The sequence below is a fragment of the Heterocephalus glaber genome, unplaced genomic scaffold (assembly GCF_053883595.1).
Source record: "Heterocephalus glaber isolate CG9 unplaced genomic scaffold, H.glaber_assembly_v1.0 deba00000331, whole genome shotgun sequence".
Classification (NCBI taxonomy): Eukaryota; Metazoa; Chordata; class Mammalia; order Rodentia; family Bathyergidae; genus Heterocephalus; species Heterocephalus glaber.
Window position 1 is genome coordinate 64504507 of NW_028258142.1, and position 27491 is coordinate 64531997.

Consider the following 27491-nt stretch of genomic DNA (forward strand, 5'->3'; position numbering starts at 1 on the left):
TACAATGGAAGTTATCAAATTAATTTAACTCAATTTAATTTTAATGGATGTCTTAATATTTGTAAACTACCTAGCACAATGGAAATGTTCGGAGAGAAATCTTGAAAGTGGTTGCTGGGGCTGTTACAAAGGGGAGTCATGGCCCTCGTGTCCCAGCTCTGTGAGTTCCGTGTGCCACACGGAGAACAGGGCATCACTCCCTGGGGACCTGCCAGTGTCAGGAGACACATTGACCTTGTTGGTCTCTATAAACTGGCCTTCCTGGAGCCAACATGGCAGGGGACAATAGACGGGAATAGTGCTTGAGTGTACTTGTTCCTCTGGTCATGTAACTGTTTAATAATATGTTGCATCCTGTGGCTACAGAAGGACATCCCGGAGACGCTTTGGTGAATTCCAAAGTCCTGCCCCAAATTGCAGAAAATGCAACATACAACTATGAAGTGTGATAAAAAAAATACAGTGTATCTTTAAAGTGAAAATTTATTACAGTAAAAGACATATTGCCATGAATTTCCCTCAAGATACTCCCTCTGGCTTCAAACACCTGTATCCCATCATACTTGCCACTGTCTGAAGCAGCTCTGGAGTCCTCTTTCTGAGTGTCTTTTGTGTTCTGCCCTGGCTGCCTCAATGTCCTGAATCAATCCAAAACATTTACCTTTCCTGGTCATTTTGACATTGGGGAGGAGCCAGAAGTCACACAGCGCCAGATCCAGGGAGTAAGAGGGATGAGGACACAGCGTCAGGTTTTACAAACCTGCCTTTCTGTTGGACGGCTCTCAGCAGTTGCATTGGGTGTAATTTTTATCACCCCTCAGAAAGACACTCGAAAGAAGACTTCCAGAACTGCTTCTGACAGTGTTAGAACAGTGGGATAAGTGTATTTGAAATGAGGAGGAGTGTTTTGAGGGAGATTAATGACAGTGTATCTTTTATTATAATAAAGATTTTAAAATTTAAACATTCACTATATGTTTTGATCATCTCTTGTGTGTACATGAAAACCGAGCAGCTTCACTTATGCTCTCTGCTGTCTGCTGATTTGCCTTACTTTGTGTAAACCTCTGTGAGATGAGTTCTGTACAAACCTGAGGCCATGCGTTTGAGATGCGTAGATTAGACACACATCTGTGCACTGCTGCTTATAATGTGCACAATGCTGGTGACATGCCTCTCACGTTTTGGCTGTCCTTCTGCTCTGCTTTTCTGATCACCGCCCCCCCCCCTCAGTGAGAATCCCCGATGCCCACTGTGTTCTTCAGAAACACTGATCTGACTTCCACCCTGACCTTTCCTGGCACCTCAGCGGGGCCAGCCGGGTGCACTGACAGCCCAAAGTGGATGCAGCTTGTGGTCCAGGGCCATCCACGCCAGTACCCTGGGTTCACAGAGCTTCTGTCCCCACTGGCCCGGGGCACCACTGTAAAGGGACCCAGCACCATCAGAAGCAGCAGCTTAAACCTTGGCCATCAGATACTGGAGCTGGGGAGTACATTCGACCCCCGGGCAGAAAATGCAGATTTGAGGCTTTCACAGCAGGGCCATCCCCTGCCTCCATGGTTGCAGTTATCCGCAGTCACCTGTGGTCCAACAATATTAAATAGAAAATTAATTCATGAATTTTACATAAATTTAAATCTACTCGGTATACTATTACTTGTTCCTGTAGGAACTCTGTGGTCTCACTGTAGCACATAGTCATACTTCATTATTAGTTACTGTTGTCACCCTCTGCCTGTGCCTCATGTATAAATTAAACTTCTCCCGGCTCTGTGTGAACAGTGACAAACGTGTCGTGTATAGTGGATTTGGTGCCACCTGCAGCTTCGGGGACCCCTGGGGCCCTGCATGCCCCCCCGAGGACTGCTGTGACACTCCGGTCAGCTCGGGACCCAGCCTGAGTCTCTCCACTCTCCTTCCCAGCCGCTGAGCCCCTCGGCCTAACTTCTGATTCCCAAGGTGCCATCGATACAGAAACTGAGGAGCAGCATTTTCCAGGGAGCCTGGGCATCCGTGGTGGTGCAGGGCTTGTTGATAGGAGGCTCGTGTTTGAGGGCAGTTGTGGAGAGCATCCTGATCCTTCCTGAGGTGCGTTTCCACCAGACTTCTCTGTTTCCCTTTTAGTTGGAGGGAGGTGCAATGAATCCAGAGGGACCCATGTGCCAGGTCAGGCTGGAAGGAGGCCTTTTTTTATCCCATCTCTGGTCCCAGCTGAAGTCCCCACTGGAACATGGGCCTTGGGAACCAGTGCTGACATCACAGGGCTCATCCGCCCTTCCAGATGCAGCATCATCCACTCAGCCTCTTCCTGCCCCACTTCTTGTTGCTGTCTAGTCCCTCTGGACCAGCTGCACTTGGCAGCAATGCTCAGTGCTTGTATTTACACAGACGGAGCAACAGGGCTCCGCGTGCGGCGAAGTCGTCTGGGGTGTGCATCACAGGGGGGCAGCGTCCCTTGGCGCGTGAGGATGTGCACTGGTAGCAAGGTCACACAGGGCCTGTGGCGCCTGGCACAGGCCCAGCTCCTAGCCTTTTACCTGACGGGCCCTCTGCACCCTCTGTTCCTGCCTCTGCCATTCAAGGAACTTACGTTGACCACACCTTCCGGTAGACCCCTGTTTGGACCCTTACCCCCCTTACCCCTGTTATTCTCTGGCACAGGTGGCAACTGCAGCTTAAAATTCTCACTCTTAAACGCGCCATTGTGATGGAGCTGTGTCCTCATCTGTCCTCATCCCCTTCAGCTGTGGTCCCGATGTCCCTGATAGCCCGCTGTATGCTTGGGGCTGCCTGAGACACACCTGCCTTGCCTGAGGATGGGACTTTCCGCTCCCTGCAGCCCTGGCCCCGTCTTTCTCATCTTCAAATTCTGGTCCCTGGCCGTTAGCTCAGTGTAGGCCATGAATAAGCACATTTTGTCTGACCGAACCTATGATTTCTTGGCATCTCGTAACCTGCCCTGAAAATGTGTTTTCTTTGTTCCTCAACTGGAGATTTGCAGTTCTCTAAGTCCCCTAAAAATGAATGCTTTGTGCTTTTACATTTCTGCTTATAAAGTAAGCAGAATAATGATTAAAATGAAACACACTCAGTATCTGTAGTAATATGAGAGCTAAGTGAGCGTTAGCAGTTACTCACCGAGGGTTTACACGTCTTTAATAACTGAATGCAGTCTGGCTCGTTGTGGCGGGGCTTTGCACTTGGCAACGTAATATTTTACAATATTATACTTCACCTAATCAGCATTTTCTACAGCTTCTTTGGGGGAAATTGAAATGAGCCTAAAAGCCCTACAAAATACAGCCCAAACAGGTCTGAAAACCATCAGACTTTGAAGGCTTCTGTTATGCTTACTCAGATGCCAAGGTCGGGCTTGGTTCTCCTGGGTGGACCAGGTCCATCTGGTGGCCTCAGGACAAGAGGAGGACACGGATGTGTGGAGAAGCTCCCCAGACATGGTCTTGTGACTTAGTCTTGCATACCGCCCCCCATAGGGAGATAGTGGCATAAAGCTTCTTTGATATTGGGCTGTGTGTGCACATAAGAGGAGGAAGGAGGAGGTGAGGAAATTCTGATGCAGACTGCACTGTTTACCCAGAAGAGATTTGTGGGCCATATGTTTAATTGGATACACGGAGAACCCCTCCTCTCCATCTTCCTACCTCTTCTGGGTGCCTGAGATTCTGTGCTTGTGGAAACTTCTTTATTGTGCACATGATCAAAGAGAAGTAGGTTGCTGAAAGGCAGGAGCCTTCAGAATACGAGTCCTTAAATGTTTTTGCACCATGGATACCTGTGGCAGCCTGGTGAAATCTGCAGTCCTTGTTTCGGAATGAAGTTTTTAAATGCAAATAAAATCTTTTAAGATTTCTTAAGTGAAACCAATCAAATCAAAATGGAAGTATCTAGATCTAAAAAATAAAATCAAATTGTGATATAAAAAATGTCTTCATCTATCAGTGCACCATCCAGCAAGTATGGCTCTCCACTCTGAAAATTTCCGAGTAGTTACCATGGCCCAATAATGCAACATGAAAAGCTCTCTCATTGCTGGTACCAAGTGGCCAGCACTGCTAACACTAGTTTGTTGCCTGCATCGTATCTGAAGGGATTGTTATATTTGCTTGGAAGATAGTCATCGTTACGAGGAAGTTCTGTTCTAGTCCATGTTCACGGACCTCTTGAATTTTATCAATGGTCCTCTCTGATTCAGTTGTACAAATTGATTTTCTTGTTGTTGTTCTTATCGGCAGTACTAGGGACTGAACCCAGGGCTTTCACACTGAGCTACACTCCTTAATCTTTTTTATTTTTATTTTATTTTGTCTATATTTATCAGTGTGTGTTTGTTGTACATAATAGAAGCATTCTTAGTGGGGAGTTGGTCCGTATATGTGACACATCATGGTTCTTCTACTTACCCTTAATCTCCCGTCCCTCTCCCTTCCTTTTATCTTCAGTTCTTCTTCTCATTTGTAGCTGATCTATCTCCCTATTTTTAAATATGTCTTTCATTTTGCTGTTTAAATTATTTATACTTTGGGTTTCTCATGTGAGACAGTCCATGTGACACTTGTTCTTATGTGTCTATTCCTCTTGACGTAAGTTGCTCAGACTGAGCTCAAACCTGGGATATTCCGTCCTCAGCATCCTAGAGTGCTGGGATTACAGGTGTGCAGCACCATGCCCTTCGAGTTGTAGAAATTTGTAATCAGATAAATATAATGTCAAGGAGATGGAGGGGAGAAAAGTAGAATTGAGAAGGAGGAAGGTGGAAAGTGAATCTGATACTGTCCTGTGATTCTGATCAGGCTCAGTAGACATGACTGGGCCTCAGTACCCCATCGCCTCCATTTGGGTCTAAGTGGAAAGGTTCCTCTTGCAAGAATACAGAACCCCAGTCCCCAGCCTTGGGCCTTGGTGTGTTGACTTTCTGGGCAGTCGGTGGGATGCTCCTGTCTCAGTTATCAGGAGTCACAGTAGGAACTTTGGCTAGGAAGTGAAAGGTACACAAATGTGCTACAGACGATTTCTGTGGCAACTACAGCTTGCTGTGGTCAGACTTAGTTTTCTGTCTTGGGGTTTGGAATGGAGAAAAGCTGGATAAAAGGATTGGTCCTCCCAGTTTCATTATTCTTTTGCTGAGTGCTTGTCTTTTTATTGGAAGCGTGTAGTGTAAACTGTGAGTTTGGTTGGGCTACCCAGAGTTTTGGGTAGGCAGATGAGGCTTGAGGTCTTTTAGGTTTTTAAACCTCTCAAAGTAATGATCTTTACTTGCTGAGGTGCACAGTAGCGGCCATCATGAAGCTGACAGGCTTCTCAGTCATGTTGTAGATGAAGTGCTCCCTCTGAGGCTCTGAGCCCAGGGACTGCTGGGCCCTCCACTTCCCCTGGGCACAAGGTGCACTGGTAGCATCCTGAGAGCTCAGGGCCTGTTCTTCCCTTTCCCTAGAGATTGGGCCACATGCAGGTGACTCTTTGGGACCTGATCAGGAAAGCGGGTCGCTCTGAAGTGCAAGCAGAAACGGAAGCTGGAATTGCAGTACTGCATGGCTTAGTCCTGGGCAGATGGAGCTTTTCTAGGGAGCTCACTTTTCAAGACGACTGGCAGCCAGCTGGCCACCCTTAGTTCCAGGGCTTATTTTATTGCTGATCAGTGAACACTCCTCTAATGCTGGTGGCACTGCCCCGCCTCACCGACCAACTGCACACACTGCCTGTGGGAAGGCCAGGGAACCTTTCAGGACAGGAGGCGCTCCTGCAGGCCTGAGCTGTGCGGGAACCAGCTGCCCTCCAGGTCTCCTGGTGCCGCTCGAGCCAGCTCCCGACTCCCTGCTGCCGTGCAGGTCCGCACTAGCCGTCTCTTCCTTTAGCGGGGATGTCTGAAGGCACAGACGATGTATTGTACGGCTCTGTGGTTGAGTTTAGGCTCAGAGTGCCCAAAATAAACACACAAACTTGATTTCTGTTTGGGCTGCTCTGGATTTTTGCTTTGTTACATTTACTGTCCAAGACTTAATTTTTCACAAGCTGAGAGGTGTGATCCAAAACTGTGGAGACTCTTTAAATAAAAATTTAAAAATAATTATAGTAAAAGACACGTTGCTGTTATTCGCCCTAAAACATAGCCCCCTTTGGTTCAGATGTACTTATCCCATCATTCTTGCAATTTCTGAAGCAGTTTTGAAGTCCTATTTTTTGAGTGTCCTGAATTGATTCAAGACATTTACATCAATTTCTGTCAAGTAAGAACATGACAGTGTGTTCTCATGCACCTTCTTGAACAGATCTGGCACCTTACAACTTCCGGCTCTTCCCCAAACTCAGCCTGACCTAGAAAGGGAGATGTTTCCAGTTTATTCAGGACATCCTGGCAGCCAGGACACCCAGGAAAGAGGACTCCAGAGCTGCCTCAGAAAGTGGCAGGAACCACGGGAAAAGTGTGTTTGAAGCGAAGGGGAGGACTTTTAGGGCAGTGTATCTTTTATTGTAATAATTTTTAAAAATTTAAACATTCACCTCTTTCTGATCACACCTCCTAAATCTAAAATACTTTTACCTCTCCTCTATTTATTTCACTAATTACCAATCTGATAGTTCATTTTAAATATTAAACCAATGGAATGCTTTTGCTTTGGGATATTATAAACCATTTAAGTTTCCTTCTCCCCTGCACAGTTTTGCTGTATTCTTTGCCCTCACTTCAGTTTTTGCCCTGGGCCTCCTACAAAGGTGCTTCTTTCTCCAGCATGCTCTGGCAGAGCTGTGTCTCCGGCAGTGAAGTCCCAGGAGGGGACAGAAACTTTCCGACCCTGGCAGTCCTGGTCAGTTTGAAGTGTCTGACCTCTGTGTGCTCAAGGTGGAGGTTCAGCTCCCAGATACTGCTTAAGGCAGCAGCTCGGCTCTTGAGAGAAGTTTCATAAAAGCAGTGCCTCAAACCTTGAAGAACAAAGGGTCTGATGCAAACTGCCGTTGCTTTTGGAAGAGTCCAGTTGCTTTCATAGAAAGCCCCGCTGGGGTTCCTGCAGTGACTGTGGAAATGCTGTTCCACTTGTGGCTAAATTACTGCACGCATGTATGTGTGTGTGTGTGTGTGTGTGTGTGTGTGTGTGTGTGCGCGCGCGCGCGATAGAGAGAGAGAGAGAGATCAGGGATTGAATCCAGGGCCTTGATGCTGACTACATCCCCAGCCCTTTTAAATTTTTATTTTGGGACAGAGTCTCCCTAAGTCACCAAGCTGCCCAGGCTTGGCTCAAACTTGTAGAGTGTGGGGATTAGGAGCATGCATAAAAATGTCACAACATCTCTGGTTTGCTGGCCAGTCCTCCTGCATTGCACAGTAAGTAGGGGGAGCCCCAGGTGGGCCTCCATCCCCCCAGTAATCGTCATTCATACTCTGTGTGCTTTACACCTTCTCAGTGCGGTCCATTTTAGTTCTGAATTACCCTGACAGTAACCCTAAAATTGCATTAGCTGCTCTTCCTGCCGTGCACCTCTCCCACTGAGGGCTCTGTATAAGTCTGTGCCACAACAGTGCAACTCTGCCTGGTAGCGGTGGGTCATGTGATCGCTTAAACCTCTTGACCAGAAGCTTCTGAAGGTCCATGGCCACGTCCTCCTGTAACCCCATCTCACACAGTGGCCGAGTTTGTAGAATGAGTGAATGCTGAAGCCCTGATGTCTTCGCCTTGTGCCTCCAGCCGACTGCCCATGCCAAGTCTCAGCTCACAGATGCCTTCCTAGGAGCCCTTGCCCCACCACCCCGAGTCAACTTGGGTGCCTCTGCCGGCATGGCACAGCTGTCTCTGCGCACACTGGGCAGTGTCATTGTCCTCCTGCACCAGAGTGGGGCTGGCGTCTCGTGGACTTGGACCTACCGACCCTTGCACAGAGCCGGGCACACAGTGATAGTAAAGACAGGGTACAGATGGGAGGAGGGATGGGAGAGAGGTTTCCAGGGTAGAGTGGCAAGACCTTGAGTGCCTCACTCGGAGATTCTCAGAGGCATTTGCAAAATATCGGAAGTTTGCTCTTTCTTTCTAGTGCTGTCATATAAATGAAGAAGAAAACGTTTCTACCAGTAAGACACATATGTGGTTTATAAATGCATCCATTGCCATTTCTTACACATAATGCATTGGGATAGTTCATTCAACAACTAAATGAGTGCCTGCCAAATTCCAGATAATATGTAAGTTTGGGGATAGAGAAATGTAAGACTTAGTATTTCTTTGGTAACATGGGATCCTAGTTCTCCTATGTCATTTGGACTCAGTATCATTTTGGATGCCATGAGCTCCCAGCCTTCCAGGATCCATTCAGATCAGATATAAGCTCCTTGAATGTAATGCACAGTACTTCTTTTATCCTTTCTCATTTTATTAGTATCACTGCCTTGGATTTCCACCTGTCTGATGTTCCAGGATAATATTTCATCTGCAGGTTAGTGGGAAAAGACAGTATTATGCATGTACGGTCATAGTCCTTTGAGTTTCCTCTAGTGTACACGTCTACATGTTCGTCTCACCATCTAGATCAACAGCAACTTCTTATATGAGTTATTTGCAAAAATATGAGTTCAACAAATGAAAGATAAATTGGTCTTGAAGAAAAGGTCCTAAAATCATCAATATTTTTAATTCTTCTCCATTTCTTCTTATTTGGAGATTATATGTAGTTTGAGGAGTTGGGTTCAGATGTCAAGTTGACCAGAGGTGGAATGTAGAGATGAAGCTTCATGTGTCGACTTGAGTGGTTAGGAACCACTTAGGGATTGGTGAGGCACATTCTAGATGTGCGTGTGGGTTCTCGAGGCACGGCCTTGGGCATTGTATCTAGTTTCTGGCAGCTGTCCTGTCTGGTTCTGTTCCCTTGCTCTCCTTCCTGGCCCCCATTAACCATCTTTGACCTGCCACACCTTCCCGCCATGATTTCTGCCCTGGAGTGAGTGACCAAGGACCGGGTCTGGGAACCAGGTTACCTTCTTCTCCTTAGCTGTGGGTGTTGGGTATCGCGTCCCAGGGATGGGCACGCTGACCGGTACACTTCCCGGTTCCTCAGCAGCGGCAGAGGTGGCTCGTGTGAGAATGAATGTCGGGCTGATTCCTTGCGTTCCTGGGCTAACCTGGGAACGGGAACCCTGTCCAGGTAGACGACGCGTTGGACTTAGCATTGAGTTTCATACATGTTTCTGACACCCACACTTTTTTAGCACTTAGTAGACGATGTTTGTCTTCACCAGGGTTGCATAAACTAAGGGAATCGGACATCTGTTTTGAATAATTTGACCTTAAGTCACATTTTTAAATAGAGCCACATGAGTGTTATTGAATCATTTTGTTGCATTAGAAAACTAAAAGAATAAAGATTATCCCCTGGGCTTCTGAAGAGACTGGCTGGTTTAGTTGTTTATACTATATTAAATGTCTTACTTAAAATTCATGTTTTTCAGTGGACCTTGGTAGTTTTTTAACAAAATAGATTTTGTTCTCATCTCCTTATCTTGCATTCTGTCAAGTCTTTTGTTTACTTGGGAGAAAATAACAGAACTAATTTTGACTTCCTACTGTCCTTGTAAGCATAGTAGGTTTTAATTTTTGCTTTTTAAATAAGAATTGCTCTTGTAATTTGAGAATTGATGAGTTTTAAGAGATGTAATTCAAAACTGCAGTGACCCTAAGCACTGCTACTGCATTGTTTCTATTTTAAACTTTCTCCGGAGAGCATATGGCACAGACTCCTCCTTACCTGACTCCAGGATGTGCTGGATGCCCTGAGGGTGAGTACTGGGTTACTCACCAGACCTTAGTCCTGGGATCCGACAGACCAGACTTAAATCTGCCTTCCGTGTGACCTAGGGGAATGTAAGATAGTAACAGGGCTCCTCTCCAGGGCTTCTTGCAGGGACCGAGGAGAAGACTGAGCAGAAAGTGTTGAGCAGGGCTGGGGCGCCTAGTGTGGGCTCTGTGATCTGGAACAGCAGCATCAGCAGGAAGGAGGCGATGGGCAGAGGGGGCCGAGATGCTGGCCAGAGCCCAGAGCGGGGAAGGCCGAGGGCCAGGGCTTCTGGGCTGGGGCTTCTGGGCCGGGCCCTGTGCCCATCAGCGGCCTGTCTTCTGCAGTGAGGGCCGCTGGTCCTAAACCACCAGCCCCGACCGAGCCTGAGGACGGAATCATTGTTTTCATAGCTGGGGCGATTGCTTAGTATTTCTCAAGTAGTAAATATTCGATCAAATCTTATAAAATCAGAAAATACATATATATATATATATATATATATGGACCTTTTGTCCAGAAATGGGAGTTGTAGGACTCTGTTTTACAGAGAGAAGAACCCCAGCCTGTGGATGTGGACGTGGAGGGGTGTGTGTGTCCCCAGCTAACCACCGCTGAGGGAGAAATCTAACTACAGAGCCGTGTGTCGGTTATTATTGTTTAAAGAAATAGAAAAAGGCTGTTAATAACAAAACCCAACTCTTTTTGCTTGTGTAGAAAGAATTTTGAAGGAAAGATGCTACTGGCTCTCTGGGAGAATTTTGTGGGTGTTTGAGAGGGAAAAATGATTAATTTTTCCTTTGAAACTCACTTTTTCGTTATTTTATAATAACATTTTTGTTATCTTTTTTAAAGTAAAGAAAAATTTTAAAAAGGGAAAGAAAGAACTAAGTCTGTGTGTAAATAGAAAACAGTTTTCAAAGATGTCTAAAATTGGGCTGTCTGGTTCTTTTCTATTGTCAGAGCTAATATATAGTTTTCCCAACATAGTTATTCCCCATGTAAGCATATCGATTCATCACCAAATGAGTACCTTTTGAAGGGAAAGTAATAAAAATGAAAAATTTAAAGTAGTTAAAATTTATGCAATGTGAAATTTACCCAAAGAGAAAAATAAAATATGCTGGAGACAGGAGACCCAAACTGCACTCTTTAGAATCCTAAGAAAGATAAATTTTAAAACCTTAAGAGGTTTTGTTGGGAATGTACGAAATTCTGTGGGGTTCTAAAGAGGAAAAAACCCTAAAACTAAATATGAAATGCAATAAATGTAACTCTCTTTCCAACTAAACTGAGGCGCAGTGACAGAAATAAATAATTGAATGTTTCTGGATCATCCACCTAAGAGAGAAATACCAAGATGCAACAAATTAAGCTATTTTAATGAACCTGCAACTACTACAGGTTGGAAACATTAGGAGGAAGAGAAAGCTAGATGTTTGTTCAGAATTTCTTTACAAACAATGAATGAAATGTCTATGTGTGATGTCTAGCCATGGGATAGCCACAGATACCGTGAATATTGGTGGAACATTCTTGGGAATCTGCAATATTTTTGTTCCCCCCAAACCAGAAAACAACCCAAAACCAAAACCTGACCTTTATTATCTTTATTCTTTTTTAGTAAGTTTGCTTGTCATTCACATTTTCTCTCCCCACTTTCCGTTCTCTATTTATTTCCCTCCTTCTGTATGTGTGTGTACAATATGTGTGTGCAATTCACACAGTACATATTGATCCAGACTCACTATTATGTGATTTCAAACATTAGTTTAGATCAAATTAAATTTCCAAATACTTGATCCTTTTTTTGAATCACACATCCAATTGAGTGCCTCAGGAAAGACAGTAATTTCCTATAAAGCATTTTCAGTGATATAATCCACAATTCAGCCCATGTAAATTTTGGTAACACATTAAAAAAATTTAATTGTTTAAAATTTTAATTATGAAAATGTTCAAAATATACAGGAGCAGAGTGTAGTTCTTTGAACTTCATCATAATCTCAGCACCCAGATTTATGCCCAGCTTGATGGCTGAAAACAGCACCGAGAGGCAGGGGTTCTGGGGTCAGCCACTGGGCTGGGCTTCTGCGACCCGTGTGGCTGACAGTGGGTCAGGGACCAGGCAGCGGGGCGTGGCTGGGAAGCTCATCCCTGCCCCAGGTCTCCCGTCCTCGAAGGTGCTCTGGGCTTGTTCCTGTGCAGGCTCACACGCATCCCCTTTTCTGGAGTCATCCATTGATTTATCAAAATTAGGGGGTGGGTGGGTGCGTGCGTGCGTGCGTGCGTGTGTGTGTGTGTGTGTGTGTGTGTGTGTGTACATGTGTGTGTACTCCAGAGGCCCCGGGTTCTTCCTGAAGCTCTCTAGCCCCTGGGCTGCCTGATTGAGAAGCAGCCTGGTGTCCTGCTGCAGGGACCAGGCTGTGGGACGCATTCCGGGGTCCAAACCAAGCTCCTGAGCCCTGTCTGAAGGCTCCCGGGCGAGTTACGTAACCGAGCCTCCCCGCCTGGGAGGTGTGGAGGTGGGAAGAGCGCTTGGCCTGTATTAAACCGCATTTAGATGTTAGCTCCTGTTGCTCCTCATAGTAATGGTTAACATATTTACTTCTTTCATTATTTGAAAGTTCTTAAGAATAGGTTTTGTAAATAGAAGTAACAGCTCTCATCAGCACCATTAGTTATTACAGCAGTTTAATGTTTTGATATATAGATTTCATTAGTGCATATGAAGTATTCAGAATATTGGTTTTCATCGTTTCTGTGATTAGAAATAGTACATTAAAACTGGGTGAGTTGACACATGCCCACAATCCCAGAACTCTGGCCGCCTGAGCCAGGAGGATCTTAAATTCTACCTCAGCCCAAGCAATTTAATGACTTCACAAGACCTTGTCTCAAAATAAAACATTGCAAAAGGGGTGGGATGTTGCTTGGTATGAAGCAAGGTTCAACTTCCATTTGTGCCCACCCCCCCAAATTTAAAATTCATCAATCTTGGTAACATTTCAACATGTAAATCACATTATCTTTTTTATCCCAAGCTACATCTAGGTGATTGTTTACATTTGAAAGTTATGTTTAGATATTGAAGATAAGTCCAAGCAGCACCCCTGGTTTGTGGTCTTATAACTTTGTCTCGCCTTGGACCTGCCTCACCTCATGGCTTTGCTCAATAAAACACCTTTGAAAAGTGGGGTGTATGGGCAACCCACTTTCTGGTCCCTCTTCTGTCTCTCTTAGAAGCTATTTTCTCTCAATAAAGTTTTCTTGCTCTGTGGTTGTTCCTAGAATTTATTTTTTGATTTTAGAGAACACAAACTCAGGTTTCGGGTATCTAGCAGGATTGGCATTATAACATTTCCCTTGCTTGGATTATTTTTGCTTATTGAGATACCATTTTTGGATTATGTGATGCCTTATATCAGTGCCAGGCATTCATAACAGGCATTTTATGTGAATTATCTCATTTAATTCACTGGATAGCATCTTTGAAGTGGTAGTCTCATTCCCATTTCATACAGCAGTAAACTGAGGCATGGAAAAGTTAGCTAACTGTTCAGGGCACACGTAAGTGGCTGCGTGGAGACTCTGTTACCGGCCTTTGCCACGGCACCCAGCATTTACATTACCACCGAGCTCAGAGGTCCTCCCCACGGCCCCTGCCCGACGACAGTGGGACTCCGCTGGCCGCCGTCGTGTCTCCCCAGCTGGCCTCTCCTCCTTCCCACATCACAGCTCAGGCTGGGCGTGGTCCTCAGCAGGCCAGGGAGCTGTGGGCTCCTGGGGAGACTGTCGCCCTGCCGTCCCGAGTGCCCTGGAATGCACCGTGAGCTCCGTGTTGCCCACACTTCCTCCCAGACCCCAGAGAGAGCTTCACTGGAACTGCACGTGCCAATGCGATGAGCATTTTCCATGCATGAACAACATATTCATACTGAAATTACACATGGCATATACTTTCATTGGAATAGTGTGGATCAGTGGAGAGAAGAAATATTTCCAAGGCATCTCATCACTTAAATTTATTTCTACTAAAGCCATTTGCCTTTTCTTTTTTATCATTTGCTGATTATTATTGCTGTCTTGATGTCTTTTCTGATGAATTAATCTGAGAAATTCTTTAAGTTGTACACTGCTTTGATGACTCACAAACCTGATATTGTGTCATCAGGTTCACGTGGCCATCAGTTTTGAATCCTCTGCTGGCTTGCTGAGTTTTGAGTTTCTTCATTCTCTTTCTCTCCTCTGACTAAGCAGGGGAGGCCAGGGAGGGTCTATATTCTGACCCTCTGGTCCTTTGTTACCTTTTCAGGAATATGGGAGCTCTTACTCAGGGTGTTGACAGAATCCTTGGAGTTCTTGGGAGAACTGTTTTGTATGACAGAAGAGGATTTTGCTAACTCCTTGTTATTAAGCTGGCAAGTTTTTGTTAAGTTGGAAATGTCAGAGGTGATGCACCTCATAAATATTAGTTCTGCATTTTATATAAAAGCTTACTGCTTAATTTCTTCTTAGGCAAATGATAGTTTGGCCAGATATTTGTGTGGGGAAAAAATGACCCCTCAATCCACAGTAATGGGGGAAAAAATAAGCAGAAGTGTATATTGTGATGGCTTGTGTCATTCTGAGATTTAGAACAAAAACGAACCTATTTCTAAAGCTGTCAATCAGTAAAAAACTTGAAGTATGAGAAGTTAAGCCAGCTTGTAAGAAGGTTCTCCACAACCTACCTGTCACTCCCGCATTGTTGTATGTGAGGTTCATTCCTGAGATGGAGTCATTAGCATCTCAGGTGGTTAAAAGGTTGTGTTTGCTTTTTACTTATAAATTACAAAACACTCAGCTAATACTTTCCAGCTAAGTCACTGAAGATGTTTGTCTGAATGACACACAGTAATAGGAGTTGGTTCTCGGTAAAGGCCTCCCTAGTCTTCCAAAGGAGACCACTTCCTGCTCTCATTGGAATTCCCAGGGCTTCCCCCCTTTCCCAGCAGCCTCTTCAGGAACTTCTCTTGGCATAATCAGGCCTCTGAATTCCTGTTCAGGGTTGGTCAGCAGCCCTAAATCCACAGCTCCCACAGCTCCCTTAGCTTTATATGTGTGAACGTTGGCAAAGTTAGTGGATCTGGTTTCTTCATTCTGTGGTTTTAAAAATTCTCCCTGAGCCAGAATTCAGGTCTGAGCTGTGAGGGTCTTGCTGAAGGGACAGGGGGAAGGCTTTTTGTTTGTAGTTCTCCAAGTGTCTCATACAAACAGGGTGCCCAGAGGAGGAACCTTGCCATGATGAAAAATGACTGGTCAAGGTGAATGGGTGTATTCTTGTCAGCTTAGTATTTTTATGAATAATAAAAATGGCCATTTAGTTGTGCTGTGAATCACTGATTTGATAATTGAGTATCTTTTGGGGTATTTAACATAAATGTCTTACAGCACATGTTGTATACAGCCGGTATGTATTTCTGTGCTTATTATTAATTTTACTGCACTGTTAGTCAGCATTCTGTTACTGTAACACATACCTTGATAATCAGCTTATAAAGAGAAGGTGTTTACTTAGACTTACAGTTTCAAAAGTTTCAGTCCATAGTCAGCTAGCAGCATTGCTTTGAACAAGGCAGGGGACATGTGGCCAGGCAAAGCTATAGTCCCCAGCAAGAGCATGTCCCCAGAGACCTAGCATTTTTTCAGCCACCCCCAATAGTGTGAAGCTGGGACCATTTAGCACAAGGGCTCTGGAGACAGCAACTTCAGCAAACTTCAGCAAGCACTTACAATGCTGTGGAATTCCTCCAGGAGTACAGAGTGCCATGGGCTCCCCAGCATGATTTATAGGAACAGCACAGGCTGGGATGAGCCCGTCCACTTCTCTCCTGGTGGGGCTCCCTGGCCTCTTCCAAAGTGAGGCGGTCCAGCTGGAGGCTGCAGAGTCTGGCTGGGGCCTCTCCCTTTGCTGTCCTACCATACATTCGCCAGCATAGCAGGAGCGTGGCAAATGTAGAGCAGTCAGCCAGGGCCTTGGTGGGTAATGTTGAGAATCCACAGAAAGGCAAGAGGGGGTGCGAGTTGCTCTTATGTGAGGTTTTACTTCTGGGGTCTATGGAGCAGGTATTTCCTGTTTTGCAGGAGGGAGGCTTGTTGCAGAGGGCAGAGAGGAGGCAGGCTGATGCCTGGCACCTGGGCTGGGAGCTGTAGGTGGAGACTGCAGAGTCTGCTGCTCATGGGCACTAACGAGGGTCTTGAAGGTGAGGGTTTCACCTCCCCGTGGAGGCTCTGCTGCCTGGGAGCTTTGTTCCATGAGTTCATTTATTTTTCCAAAGGCTTCTGGCTTCCAGCATCCTGTGGTCTCTCATCAGAGATGACTCTCTTTGGCGGCCTTCTGAGGCCCGGCTGCAGGAGCTGCAGGATGAGTGGAACCTCTTGTTTTGACACATGGGGGATGAGCTCAAATAGTAAAGGACAGAGACTAAAACGCTTTCTTCCTGGGGATGCAGAGCTCCTGGGCTCTGGTTCCCGGACCAGCTCTGCAGTGCATCTTGGAGCACTGAGGGCTGGCAAGTCAGGTACGAGGGTGCAGCCATGAGGATGCGGCTATTCATCTTTCAGAATGAAATCAAGGCAAATAGAAGCTGTGAGTACAGTGCACACACAGACAGAAGCGGCATGACGTGTGTGTGAGAGTGTGTGTGTGTCCATAAATGAGTATAGACACACGGAATCACACTTGTGCCCTGGGATGCAGTGTATAATATATTTCCCGCTATGAATTACAGAAAATATTTGAAAAATACTGATTTAAGAGCTTTGTCTTTGGAGCTGGAGGATAGGAACCATGAGTTCCTGGCTCAGTCTGACCCTTCCCCAGGTCCCATCGGGGCTTCACTCTGCCTGCAGTTCAGTCAGGCCCTCCCTGTGCTGAGGATTTATTGAAGTGGAGTGGGGTGCCTGGCCTAGGCACTAGGCGGCACATTCCCTTCCTGCGCTCTTGTCTTCTGCCGACCGGCTGGTAGACGTGCTGATTCCGATGAGGGAGGCCTGACCCCGGGGTCCCAGCCACTCACCTCCCAGAAGCAAACAGGAAAAGCCATGGAGAAGTGGGAGCGGAATTCAACCCATGTAGCTACATTGGGGAGGCAAAGGGGAGTGGGTACCCTTACCCTTTTTCAGGGGAACTCGTGTGAGCTTTAGGTTTAGCAGAGGAAGAACGGGGCAGGGAAGAGCTATGCAAGAGCTATGTGTAAAGAAACAGTCTCCACCAAGCTGGGGACCTGTTGATCTTCATTTCAGTTCCGGTTCTGCAGGGTGGCTCTGGAGACACCCTTGTCACGGGAGGGGCCTGGAGATGGCTGGGGACAGCCTCTTTTGCTGTCCGGGGCCCTTGCCCCCACGTGGCGTGGTGCCATTGTGGGGTGACCTGTCTGAGGGGCTCCGCACTTTCTGAAATCCAAGGTGATGCAGGTCCAGGACAGTGAAGGGGGACCTCTGTAAAACTGGCAGTTGAGAGTCCCTGAAAGTCTTCAAGGCGGGGGAGGCAGGTCAGGAAAACTTAGGGTTCAGGCTGGGCTGTGCAGCAGCAGCTTGAGGACCGACCTGCCTTCGGTGATCAGCATCCAGCCCAAAGTCAGGTCCTAAAGGGGACATAAAAATCAAAGGCCGAGATGCCAGGCTTTGTCTTGGTATCAGACGCTGAGCTTTCTCCTGGTTTTCGTTTCCCACGGCTGCCAGGCACCCTGGTTTCCTCCTGGCCTGGAACCCAGTTCCCTGGATCTCCAGTCTCATGGGGCCCTTCCAGTCTACGTGACCACCTTTGTTCTCTGCTTATCTGCCTGCTTCTCATGCTCCTCCTCCTCTCCTTTTACAATTTTCTTTCCTCATCAGAGGACGTAAGTTTTACAGCTGTTACCTTTGGGTTAAGAAACTGGAGGACATTTTCCCCATTTTTTCTTTTAATTTGTCTCATTTACTGTTGAGCAAAAATGTGTCCCGTGAGCCCTGTGTGGGCCACTCCACATGGCCGGTTCAGAGTACTTGAGAATATTTGGAAACAGCATTTTCATGTGTCCTGCAAGTCACTGTCCCCTAAACAGCACAGAACAACAGTGATCGTGTGAAGCATTTAGTCGTGGAGACATGATGTGGGCTGTGCAAGGCCTGGGTTTGATGCCTGCACCCTGGGGGAGGGGTAAGGTAACAAAGTTTCCAGGAGGGTATGTGTGGATTCTGTGTGAATACTGTGATGTGGCCTCATCTCATCGAAGGGACTCAAGCAGTCAGGATTTCCGTGTCCACTGGGGTCCCGGGCCCAGGCCCAGCATGCTGTGTGGGTCCACTGTGTGTGGGACCCAGCACGCCATGCCGCCTGTTGTGTTTTCTCTGACTTAAATCCTGTGCTACACAGTTTGCTGTGCAGACCAGAGCGGACCCAAATGTGGTCTTCCCAATCGCCAGGGTAGACATGGACAGCAAGTCTTTAGAAAATGTGCATAGGAATTTGACAGATTACTATGATGTTCATTTAGGTGAATAAAAACAATTGCATTTTGTGTATCTGTGTTTTATTTTACTGGCAATCACATTTATAGTATTTTACATTAATTGGCTGGGAGATGCATTGGACTTAAACAAAAACAAAAACAAAAAACCCTGCCTTTTTATCTTAGATAGTTTGAGAAGCCGGGCTCTGCTGAGCTGAATTCTCATCACTGTTTTTTTCTGAATTGGACAGGAGAGGCTCAACTCGAGTTGAGGATCTGTCGGTATAGATGAGACTTACAACCACCTTATGGAGCTTTTGGTCCCAAATCCACAAATTTGAGGGCATGACCACAAAAGAAAACTGGAACACAGAACACTCCAGAGAAAGGAAAGATGAATAATCTGTTCACTTTTGCTAAAACTAAGAAGCGTTGAGAAAATAAAGCTGGTGATGGCTTTAAAATTCATAATGTGCCACTTCTCTGCCAGCCAAAGTATGAAGTAACACCTGCTGTATAATGGAAAATGTTCCTTTTCTTGCTCTTTGCATAGTTCTTCAAATGTAGGATGTGAATGCATGCAGCTTCCTCAGCCTGGACCATGCCAGTGGAGATTTTAATGATGGGCTAGAAAGGAATAACTAATCCTCCATAGTTATTACTGCTGCCACAATGACAAAGATAGTTTCATCAAAAGCATTTGCCAATGGATATGATTAAGCTAAATTTAATTCTCCCAAAGACTCCAGAATGTGAACATTGCATGTTCTCCAAGAGAATTTTCCTCTTTGGGAAAACCAAAATAAATATTCTTAAAAACCTCTGGAGCCTGCATCTAAAGCCTGTCTCCTTTGAAGCTTATTTCATGCGCCTGCAATGCTGTATCTTCTACTTATATACCAGTGACTTAAGGGTGTTTTGTTATCTGAACACAAACAAAATTTCCATGCTAATTTGAATTATGATTGCTTTTACTTATGTGCTCAGTTGGAGTGCTTTATATAGGGGGAAAAAATGGAGGTAAGGAAGTAACTACAGAGGGATATCCAATTACTTTTTGAAATGCCTCTCCTGACAGAACATTGAAGTAGAAGGTGAAAATTAAGCATTCAGCCATACAGGGAGGGGTATTAAAAAAAAACAGACATAATGCTTTAAAATTAAAAATCAGTGCTTTGAATTCTTCATTTATTTATACATTGGCTGGCGAGTTGACTTTCCTTTCATAGCAGATAGGTGATAAATTCAAACAATTAAAAGGCATTTCTCCCTCCTGCTCCCGGTTCCTTTATGCCCAGCTGGAATTTTCCCGCAGAGTTGGAGCTGCTAGACTTTGCTCAGCACAAATGCTCATGCCTGCTTCTGTAAACACTGTGGATGACAGAGGTACCCACTGTGTGGGCAGAAATGTCACCTTCTGCATGGCAAAACCATGAGTTAGGTGATGTCCACACATGTAAATAAAGACACCCTTCCCCTAATTTGCAAGGACAAGATTTATTGAGTTGAAGCCTTCGTAATATCTTAGTACATAAAGGAAATTTAAAAGTTCTTACCAGGGTGAATTAGGGTAGAAATCGAAGGTTTGGAAGGTAGACAGGGAGAGAGATGGGAGAGGGTGGCAGATAATTAAGAGGTGCCACGAGCTTGTTCAGGTTTGAGGTACCCAAGTCATCGTAGTGATCATGGCCAGCACGTATTGAGTTTGTACTTTATATCAAGCTCTGTTTAAACGAGCTTAAGTGTATTCATCGTTAATTGAGGGGATGCAGAGGAAAAACGGACCACTCCAGGTAGCACACTCCAGGGAAAGTGTTTGCTAAAGAGACTTTCCTCTAAAAATTCTGTGTGTTCAGGTCAGAGCTCGGTTTCCAGACTGTTTGGGAGAAGAGTAGCTTTGGTGTGGATGTGGAGCCTGTCCGGACAGAATTCCATCCTTGCCATCCGAATGAGGCAAAGACGTGGTCGCTACACCTAGAGTAAGCATTTTTATCAACACCACATGTATGTGCCCAAAAAATGTCCACTAATTTCATAAAACTACATGTTGAAAACGATGGGGAGAAAAACAGGAGGATTGAAGCAGGTCATTCAGAATCTGTGCAGTTTTGTAGCTAGAGAAATAGCACAGACAAGGAAAACCCTGCCAAAACACCAGACCGTCCAGGGTCACATCCTAGGGAAACGGTCCTTAGCCCTAAACCCTAGGTCTCCATCTCCTCCCCTCTCTCTGTTGCCTTCCTCAAAGTCTTTCCTTCTAATGAGACCCCTTTCTGCCAGCTTAATATGAGGAACCAGGGTCTGTCTGCATCATCAGTCATTTGCTCTTTTTCTCTTTAACACGTTCCAGCTAGCTCGAACCAGCAGATGGGTCTGTCCCAGGCTGTGGATGGTTCCTAACCCCGCCCAAGACATAGGAATCATGGCCCCGTGTGAATGTGCTGAACCCGGAGGAGGGGCAGCTGTTCTTACGTGTTCCCAGACAATTTTATTGAGTGGAGAGAGGATTGGCTCTTGAGACCATGAAACGTTTTCTTCTCACTCGCTGCGTTAAGGGAAGAGAAGGTGCTTCTGCAGGGTTGTGAGCTGTGTTTGGAGGCCATCTCGTGTTGGTGACGCATCCCCGTATATGAGAGAAGATTTGCTCCTGATCACTTCAGTGTTGATGTCTTACCGAAAAAATGGCACAGGAAGCAAAGTAACTTTTGTGTTACAGGGATGTCCTGGCTCTGCTAATCTGCACGAGTGAATGACAGTTCATAGCAAAGCAGACTATTCTTCCTAACACAGGAACAAAGAGAAGGAGAAACAACTATAAAAATTAGGGGCCCTTGAGTGTAGTAATACCCCCACAATGTTGCAGAATGTTCTAAGACTCCCAGTGGCTACTTGAAAGTACAGATAGTACCCAACTCTGTATACAAGCAGTGTAACAGCTCAATAGTTCATTGGGTAATCTAGCCAACTACCAAGTGATTAACCAGCAGGTAGCATATACAGCATGGATGCACTGAACTACAGAGTGATGACTCATGGCCTGGGTAGAAAGGAGCCAGGCAGCATGAAATTTCATCCTGCTACTTTTCACATTGTTTACTTCTAGAATTTTTCATGGAATATTTCTGGACCTTAGTTGACCACCAGTCACTGAAACTATGGTGTTATGGTTTAGGTTTGGATGTACCCCAACTCTCATGCTTATACAGGTGGGGATTTGGGAAGACCATCGGACCATGAGGGAGCTGAGTCATCAACTGATGAGTTCAGCAGCTGAACAAAGCTGTTAGCAGGCACTTCAGGTGGGAGAGGTGGTCACTGGAGGTGTAACCTGGAAGGGTGCAGCTCTGTCCCTGACTCCTCCCTTCCCTGTCTCCTGGCTTCTATGACGTGAGCAGCTTTTCCTCCACTGGGCCCCTCTGCTGTGCTATTTCTGTCTTGGAGACAGCCAGCCATGCACTGAAACGTGAGCCAGAACAAACCTCTCCTCCTCCAAGTTGTAGGTATTGGGTGTTGTGTGTCAACAGTGAGGAAATGACTGAGACTTGGAGGGAGAACTGTGGCCAGAGAGGGCTGCTCTGTGTTTAACAGGTCACCCTGGAGATTGGGCCAGCTCTGGGTGCTGTGGGCGACTCAGGGAGCCGCCTGGAAAGCAGCTCAGTGGGTAAGCACAGGGCGCAGGCCCTGTGCCAGGAAGACAGCACTTCTGGAGACCCAGGTGACTTTCAAAACAGTAGTGTTACAGAGGCACTAACTTCCGTGGTGTGCATGAAGAATTGCCTCTCTGTAAGCTTGGTGCAGATGTGCTTCACAGCACGTGTTTTTGTCATCGTGTTCATATCACCACGATTGTCACTGAGGTTCCCCGGGTTTATTGGTGTAAACAAAGGGAGGAGCAATTTCTTGGCAGGTGGTGGGACGTCGGGTCTTGATGATTCAGAGGGGACCTCAAGGCCCCACCAGTGGGAATTCACCGCGACTGGTCACAGATTGCAGAGTGGAGCGGACCATGTGCCAAAACGTGCCGTAGAGCAGCTTGTGTTTTACTAAGAGCATAAAAATATGTTTTTAGCTCATCTTCAGCTCCAAAAACCTTCTTAGATTTTTAACATTTTGTGACCCTCACCCCAAATATTTCAGTGATCTTTTCTTACCCCTCGGTTGTTCTCTTATGCTAGGCTGCAGCAGTTGTCCTGCCTCATCCTCCCCAGGAGCTGGGATCTCAGGTATCTGCCACTACTCTAGCTCCTCTTTCTTTTTTAAAAATTTTTTGAGTTTTATTATATTGAACCCTACAATATATATTTAATAAGAAAATATCAGGAAAATAAAATATTACATTTTTAATATGTAATGAGTGTTTAGAATAAACACCAACATTTTCAACATCAACTGTTTACCTGGTTACAAAATCTAAAAATTAACAGCAGAAATAAATTCCAGTGTGAAGTACAATAAAAATACAAACAAAACTGCCACAGGAATTATCTTTGCTTCACTTAGCACACCTAAGGCAGTCTTCACACACGACACCAGCGTGTTCCATGCACAGGTCTCACTTGCAGTGGCAGTGTGTGTGCTTAGCTTTCTTTTCCTGTTTGGCAGGCCATACTCGTCACCTGTCTCGCCGTCCTCTTTGGTCAGGAGCTTCCTATTACATTATAACAGTGTGCGCTTAGCAGGGAAATAAAATATCAGTAAAATAAAATATCAAATATATAATGAGCATTTAGAATAAACATTTTCAACATCGACTATTTGCTTATTAAATCTAAAAAATAACAAAAGAAATAAATTTCTAGGTGAACTACAATGAAAATACAACTAAAACTCTTCCACAAAACTAATCTGTACTTCAATTATCACATCTAAGGCAGTCTTCACATGTGGAAACAGCATGTTGCATACACAAGCATCACTTACACTGCCAGCACAGGTGTGTTGTTGTTCTGTCTCCTCTGTTAGGATGCACTTGACATCTCGCTGGCCTTCCTGTTTCCTTCAGAGGTTCTTGTGATGTTCACCTATCTTTACCAGTCTTCTCCAGAATTCTTTTGCAGAGGTTTTTGGGCAGATACAGACTGTCCTTCCTCTGTTATCATTGATCATTTATCAATTCCAGTCCCACCCCTCTAAGAAAGTTCCTCTGTGATATTTTGTGTTTGTTACTTTTTTGTAAACTGTGAAACTTAATGGCTGGCATCTTTAGGATCAAGTAAAACACAACCACTGGCCAACCCTTTGTTTTGAGTGACATCATAGTTGCTGCATATCTCGTCAACAACATCTACCCCACTGTTCATTTTGTTGTAAAATGTCATCATTTCTGACTTCATTTGGGTTGGGGATTCACTACCGGTCTTATGTTTTGTTTTGTTTTTTGAGATAGGGTCTCACTATGTAGCACAGGGTAACCTTGAATTCACAGGGTCCTCCTGCCTCAGCCTGCCAAGTGCTGACATTATAGATGTGCACCACCACGCCCAGCTTCACTTACTCATCACGGTGTGATATTGACAGTATCAGTACCACTTGGTTTTTCCTCACCATATAGGAGGCCAATGTTACATCTTTCTGAAATCCAGAGATGGTACTACACATTTCACTACCAAGTTCACTGTTGTGAACTTGGAACATTTTTTTCACGAATCTCTCCTTTGTTCTTTTGAGTAGTTCCTGTGCTGGTCAACTGGTGTTCTTTTAGCAAATGTAACATCAGTGGGTAACTTGTGAACCAGTTGTCAAATGTGACATTTTGGTTATTTTTTGAAATAGGTGGGACAATTCTGTTCACATACTCCACAAGTACAGACCTGGTGGCAGAGTTCCAGGATGCATTTATAAATTCAAGGTGTAAAATGTCTTTGCATTTACAGGGCATCTATTTTTATATCATATTTGGAAGGTTTATTTGCAATATATTACCAAAAGCTTTAACAAACACAAAATGATGCAAGTTGTTTGTCAGTTGTCATGTGTTCGGACAGTGTATAAATTGCTTGACTGTTCAAACAAAGCTTTCAAAAAATGAGTGAATATAGGGACTGGGGATTTAGCTCAGTGGTTCCACCACCTGCCTCAAAAGCACAAGGTCCTGAGTTGGATCCCTGGTACCAAAAAAAATAATAATAATAAGCCAAATTGTCAGATTCATCCTCTCTTGGCAGGTCTTTTTGTCATCAAAATGTAGGCAGTTTTGAAGGAAAGCAAATCTCTTGCATGTCAGTATTGTTCTGTAAAGCTCAATGCCAAATCTGATATTTCTCCATAAATCCTTTAGATTCTGACAATTAGAATGATGAAGTCCTGCTATGAAGGGCTTCAGTTCAGATAGTGAGGCATCATGATAAATTTTTGTTTGAGTATTACTATTGATGCATATAGAATGTTTTACTTGTTTACTTGTTTTCATTTTAGTGTACTTCAAAATATCTGGTAGCATATCGTCCGTTACAAACAATTTCCAACATTGAATTGCAGTGCTGGCATTCCATCCAATAGATTCCATCCCTGGCAAGAACCTAACAACATTTTCTGACCTGGTTCTAACGCTGGGTCGTTCTGGTATATATGACCATTTTGTAGCATTTTGACTAGTTTTCTTCCTCATCTGAATCAAGGTCTTCATTCTGTACTTTTCTATCTGTCATATCTCGCTCCGTCTCACTCACGACTTCCTTGCCTTAGATGATCCAAATCATCATTGGTAGCTGAACCACCTGATGACCTACTTTCAACCTCCTCTCAAAGGCATAAAGCAGATTTTTCATGCAAGATTGGATTGGGCTGGGCTAATTCTGGTCCAGTGGGATGCTCAGGAGCTCACTGAGTGGGTGTAGACAGGTGGAGCCCTGGTGGGGTGGGAGAGGCTGGCCAGCAGCGCCTCCATAGTCATCCCAAATCTTCGCAGCAGCTGCCCGGCCTGGGGCCACCACAGCTTGGCACTCGCGCTGCCTGCCTCCTGACTCTTAAGGCACATTTGAAGTCCTTCTTTGCTGAAATATACCTTCCTAGATAACCCTTCCTTTCTGAGTTAGCTTTTATATTTCAGGTACATAGCATTCATCTCTTGAAAAACTGCTCTGTTCTAAAACAGCTCCTGTGACACCCCTTCAGGTTGTAGAGAGGCTTTCTCCTCCCATGTGTGTTCGAATGACACACAAGGTTATTGACTGTGATAGGTAAGTAATGGGCTGGAAACTGAGAGGCGCAGAGTTCTGGTTTGGCCAGAGACTCATCCTGAAACCTGGACTTGTTTCTTCTAAGCCTTCTGTGAATTTGTTCCTGTTTATTTAAATGATATTAAAAGTAGCACACTACCGACAAGGGCACCGCGATGGTAAGAACCGTGAGCAAACGCTGCACTCTGAATCCCTTCCCAAAGCCCACTACTGTGCAGTGGGGGTCTGCCTCGCTGTTCTCTGTGTGCTCCATATATAAAACAAGTTTCTGTGTGTTGTTTGGGAAATCACAGCATGTGGAGAAGAACTCTTCACGCTTCCTAGTACTGTGTGTTTGCTTACAGATTTGCGTGGACACTCACTAAAACATACATGTGTGCACCAACACACGTGCACACCCTGAGCATTGTGACTCACAGTGAGGGGAGTTGTAATAAGAACATCTAACTGGGGAGGAGTTGGGAATCCAGCCCCACCCATAGTACTGTTTGCTCTGATTTTTATGCCCCAGGTGTCAGTGGGCTTCCTTCTTAAACTCTCAGTATGTTTTTCCTCTCTGCCAGAGAGGACTCTGATAACTTGCTTTCCCTTGTTTCTTAGAACATTTTGATTATATGTTTTTTCAGGTACCACTCCCGTTGGTCTTAGACACAGGTAGGGCTCGAGGACAGGGTCCCCGGACAGCTAGGTTCCACTGGGAAACGGGTACGCCGGGTGCAGGCCTCAGGGCCTGTGGGGTCCTCTGAGGTGGCCCTCCTTCAAGGGCGATGCTCACACCAGTGTGTTCAGCCCGCTCCCTGCTTGTCACAGCAGTACCAGGGGTAGGGGTGCTAACCTCGAAGATGCAGTGACCCCAAGACTCCACATTAGAGGACCCCGGTTCTCCCTCAGGTTACAGGGCTGTGAAGCAGCTTGCTTACAGATGGCGGTGCAGTGACAGGACAGCTGCCCCAGGCCCTGGAGAGAGGCCAAGGGCTCCCCTGTCTGCTGCCCCCGGGGTTGGACTGGAGGGCTTCCCAGAGTGGGATTTTAATTAGTCTTCATGTAAATGCCACAGGTGGCCTCTCACTACCAGGCTGACGGGGCTGGGCCTACACATTGCACTGCGTCTGGGGTCTGGAGATGCAAGGCACCGACACCCGGGGAATGTCCCACTCATGGACAGAGACCAGCTAGCACGGAGGGGGTGGCAGTAATGCATGGACAAGGCGTGGCTAAAGTTCTAAGATTAAAAGAGACGCATGGATTGCAGTGTCCCCCCCCATGCGTAATGGCAGTTTTCAGCGGTGACCAGAACGTGGATTTGGGTTGTGACTCTCCTTCATTTTGCCTCCGCAGGCTCCTTCATGATGGTGAATGGGTCAGGGCGGCATGACGGACAGCGAGCCCACCTGCTGCTCCCTCAGCTGAAGGAGAATGACACTCACTGCATCGATTTCCACTACTTTGTATCCAGCAAGAGCAACTCTGCTCCTGGGTTCCTCAACGTGTACGTGAAGGTCAATAACGGGGCCCTGGGGAGCCCCATCTGGAACCTGTCAGGGGCCCCGACGGGGAGATGGAATCGGGCAGAGCTGGCCATCAGCACCTTCTGGCCTAACTTCTACCAGGTATGGACTTCCCTTCCATTTCAGGTTTTGAAGCATCCTCGTTTCTGAAAATATGAATTATTTCTGTTACTCACCAGAGAATGTGTGAGGTGCTGTTTTCTCTCTGTAAGTATCATGGTCAGTGTTGCCCATGGTGTGTGATCAGGAGGGTCTTGTGGCTGTGTAAAGTGAGCAAAGCACGACTCACATGTATTTAAGCCTGACATTCAGGTTTTAAGGACAAAGCTGTAACCGGAGGAGCAGGGCAGGTGGTACTGTGTGTGAGATATTGGGCCTTCTGTGCTTAGGGGGCTGAGTGAGCCACAGAGCTCTCCAGGCCAGACAAAGCCTGGATGGGACTCCATGTGTTCCAGCCAGAAGTGAGCCCTCCCGCAGGGCCCTCACTGAGTCCGTGTCACAGTGGGGCACTGTGTGTCCTGTCCTGGTATTTTGGTGGAGGCCGGAGACCCTCT

At 45.8% G+C, this 27491-nt stretch overlaps 1 protein-coding gene across 14 annotated transcripts in view; it reads left to right on the forward strand.

The window, feature by feature from the left end:
- Positions 1–27491, forward strand: part of Ptprm (protein tyrosine phosphatase receptor type M) — a 675227-nt gene that overhangs the window by 217808 nt on the left and 429928 nt on the right. For all 14 annotated transcript variants that reach the window (XM_087189931.1, XM_087189938.1, XM_087189934.1 and 11 more), the window contains one exon: positions 26768–27039. In XM_087189931.1, coding sequence (XP_087046057.1) covers positions 26768–27039 — 272 coding nt within the window. The remainder of the gene's footprint in view (positions 1–26767; positions 27040–27491) is intronic.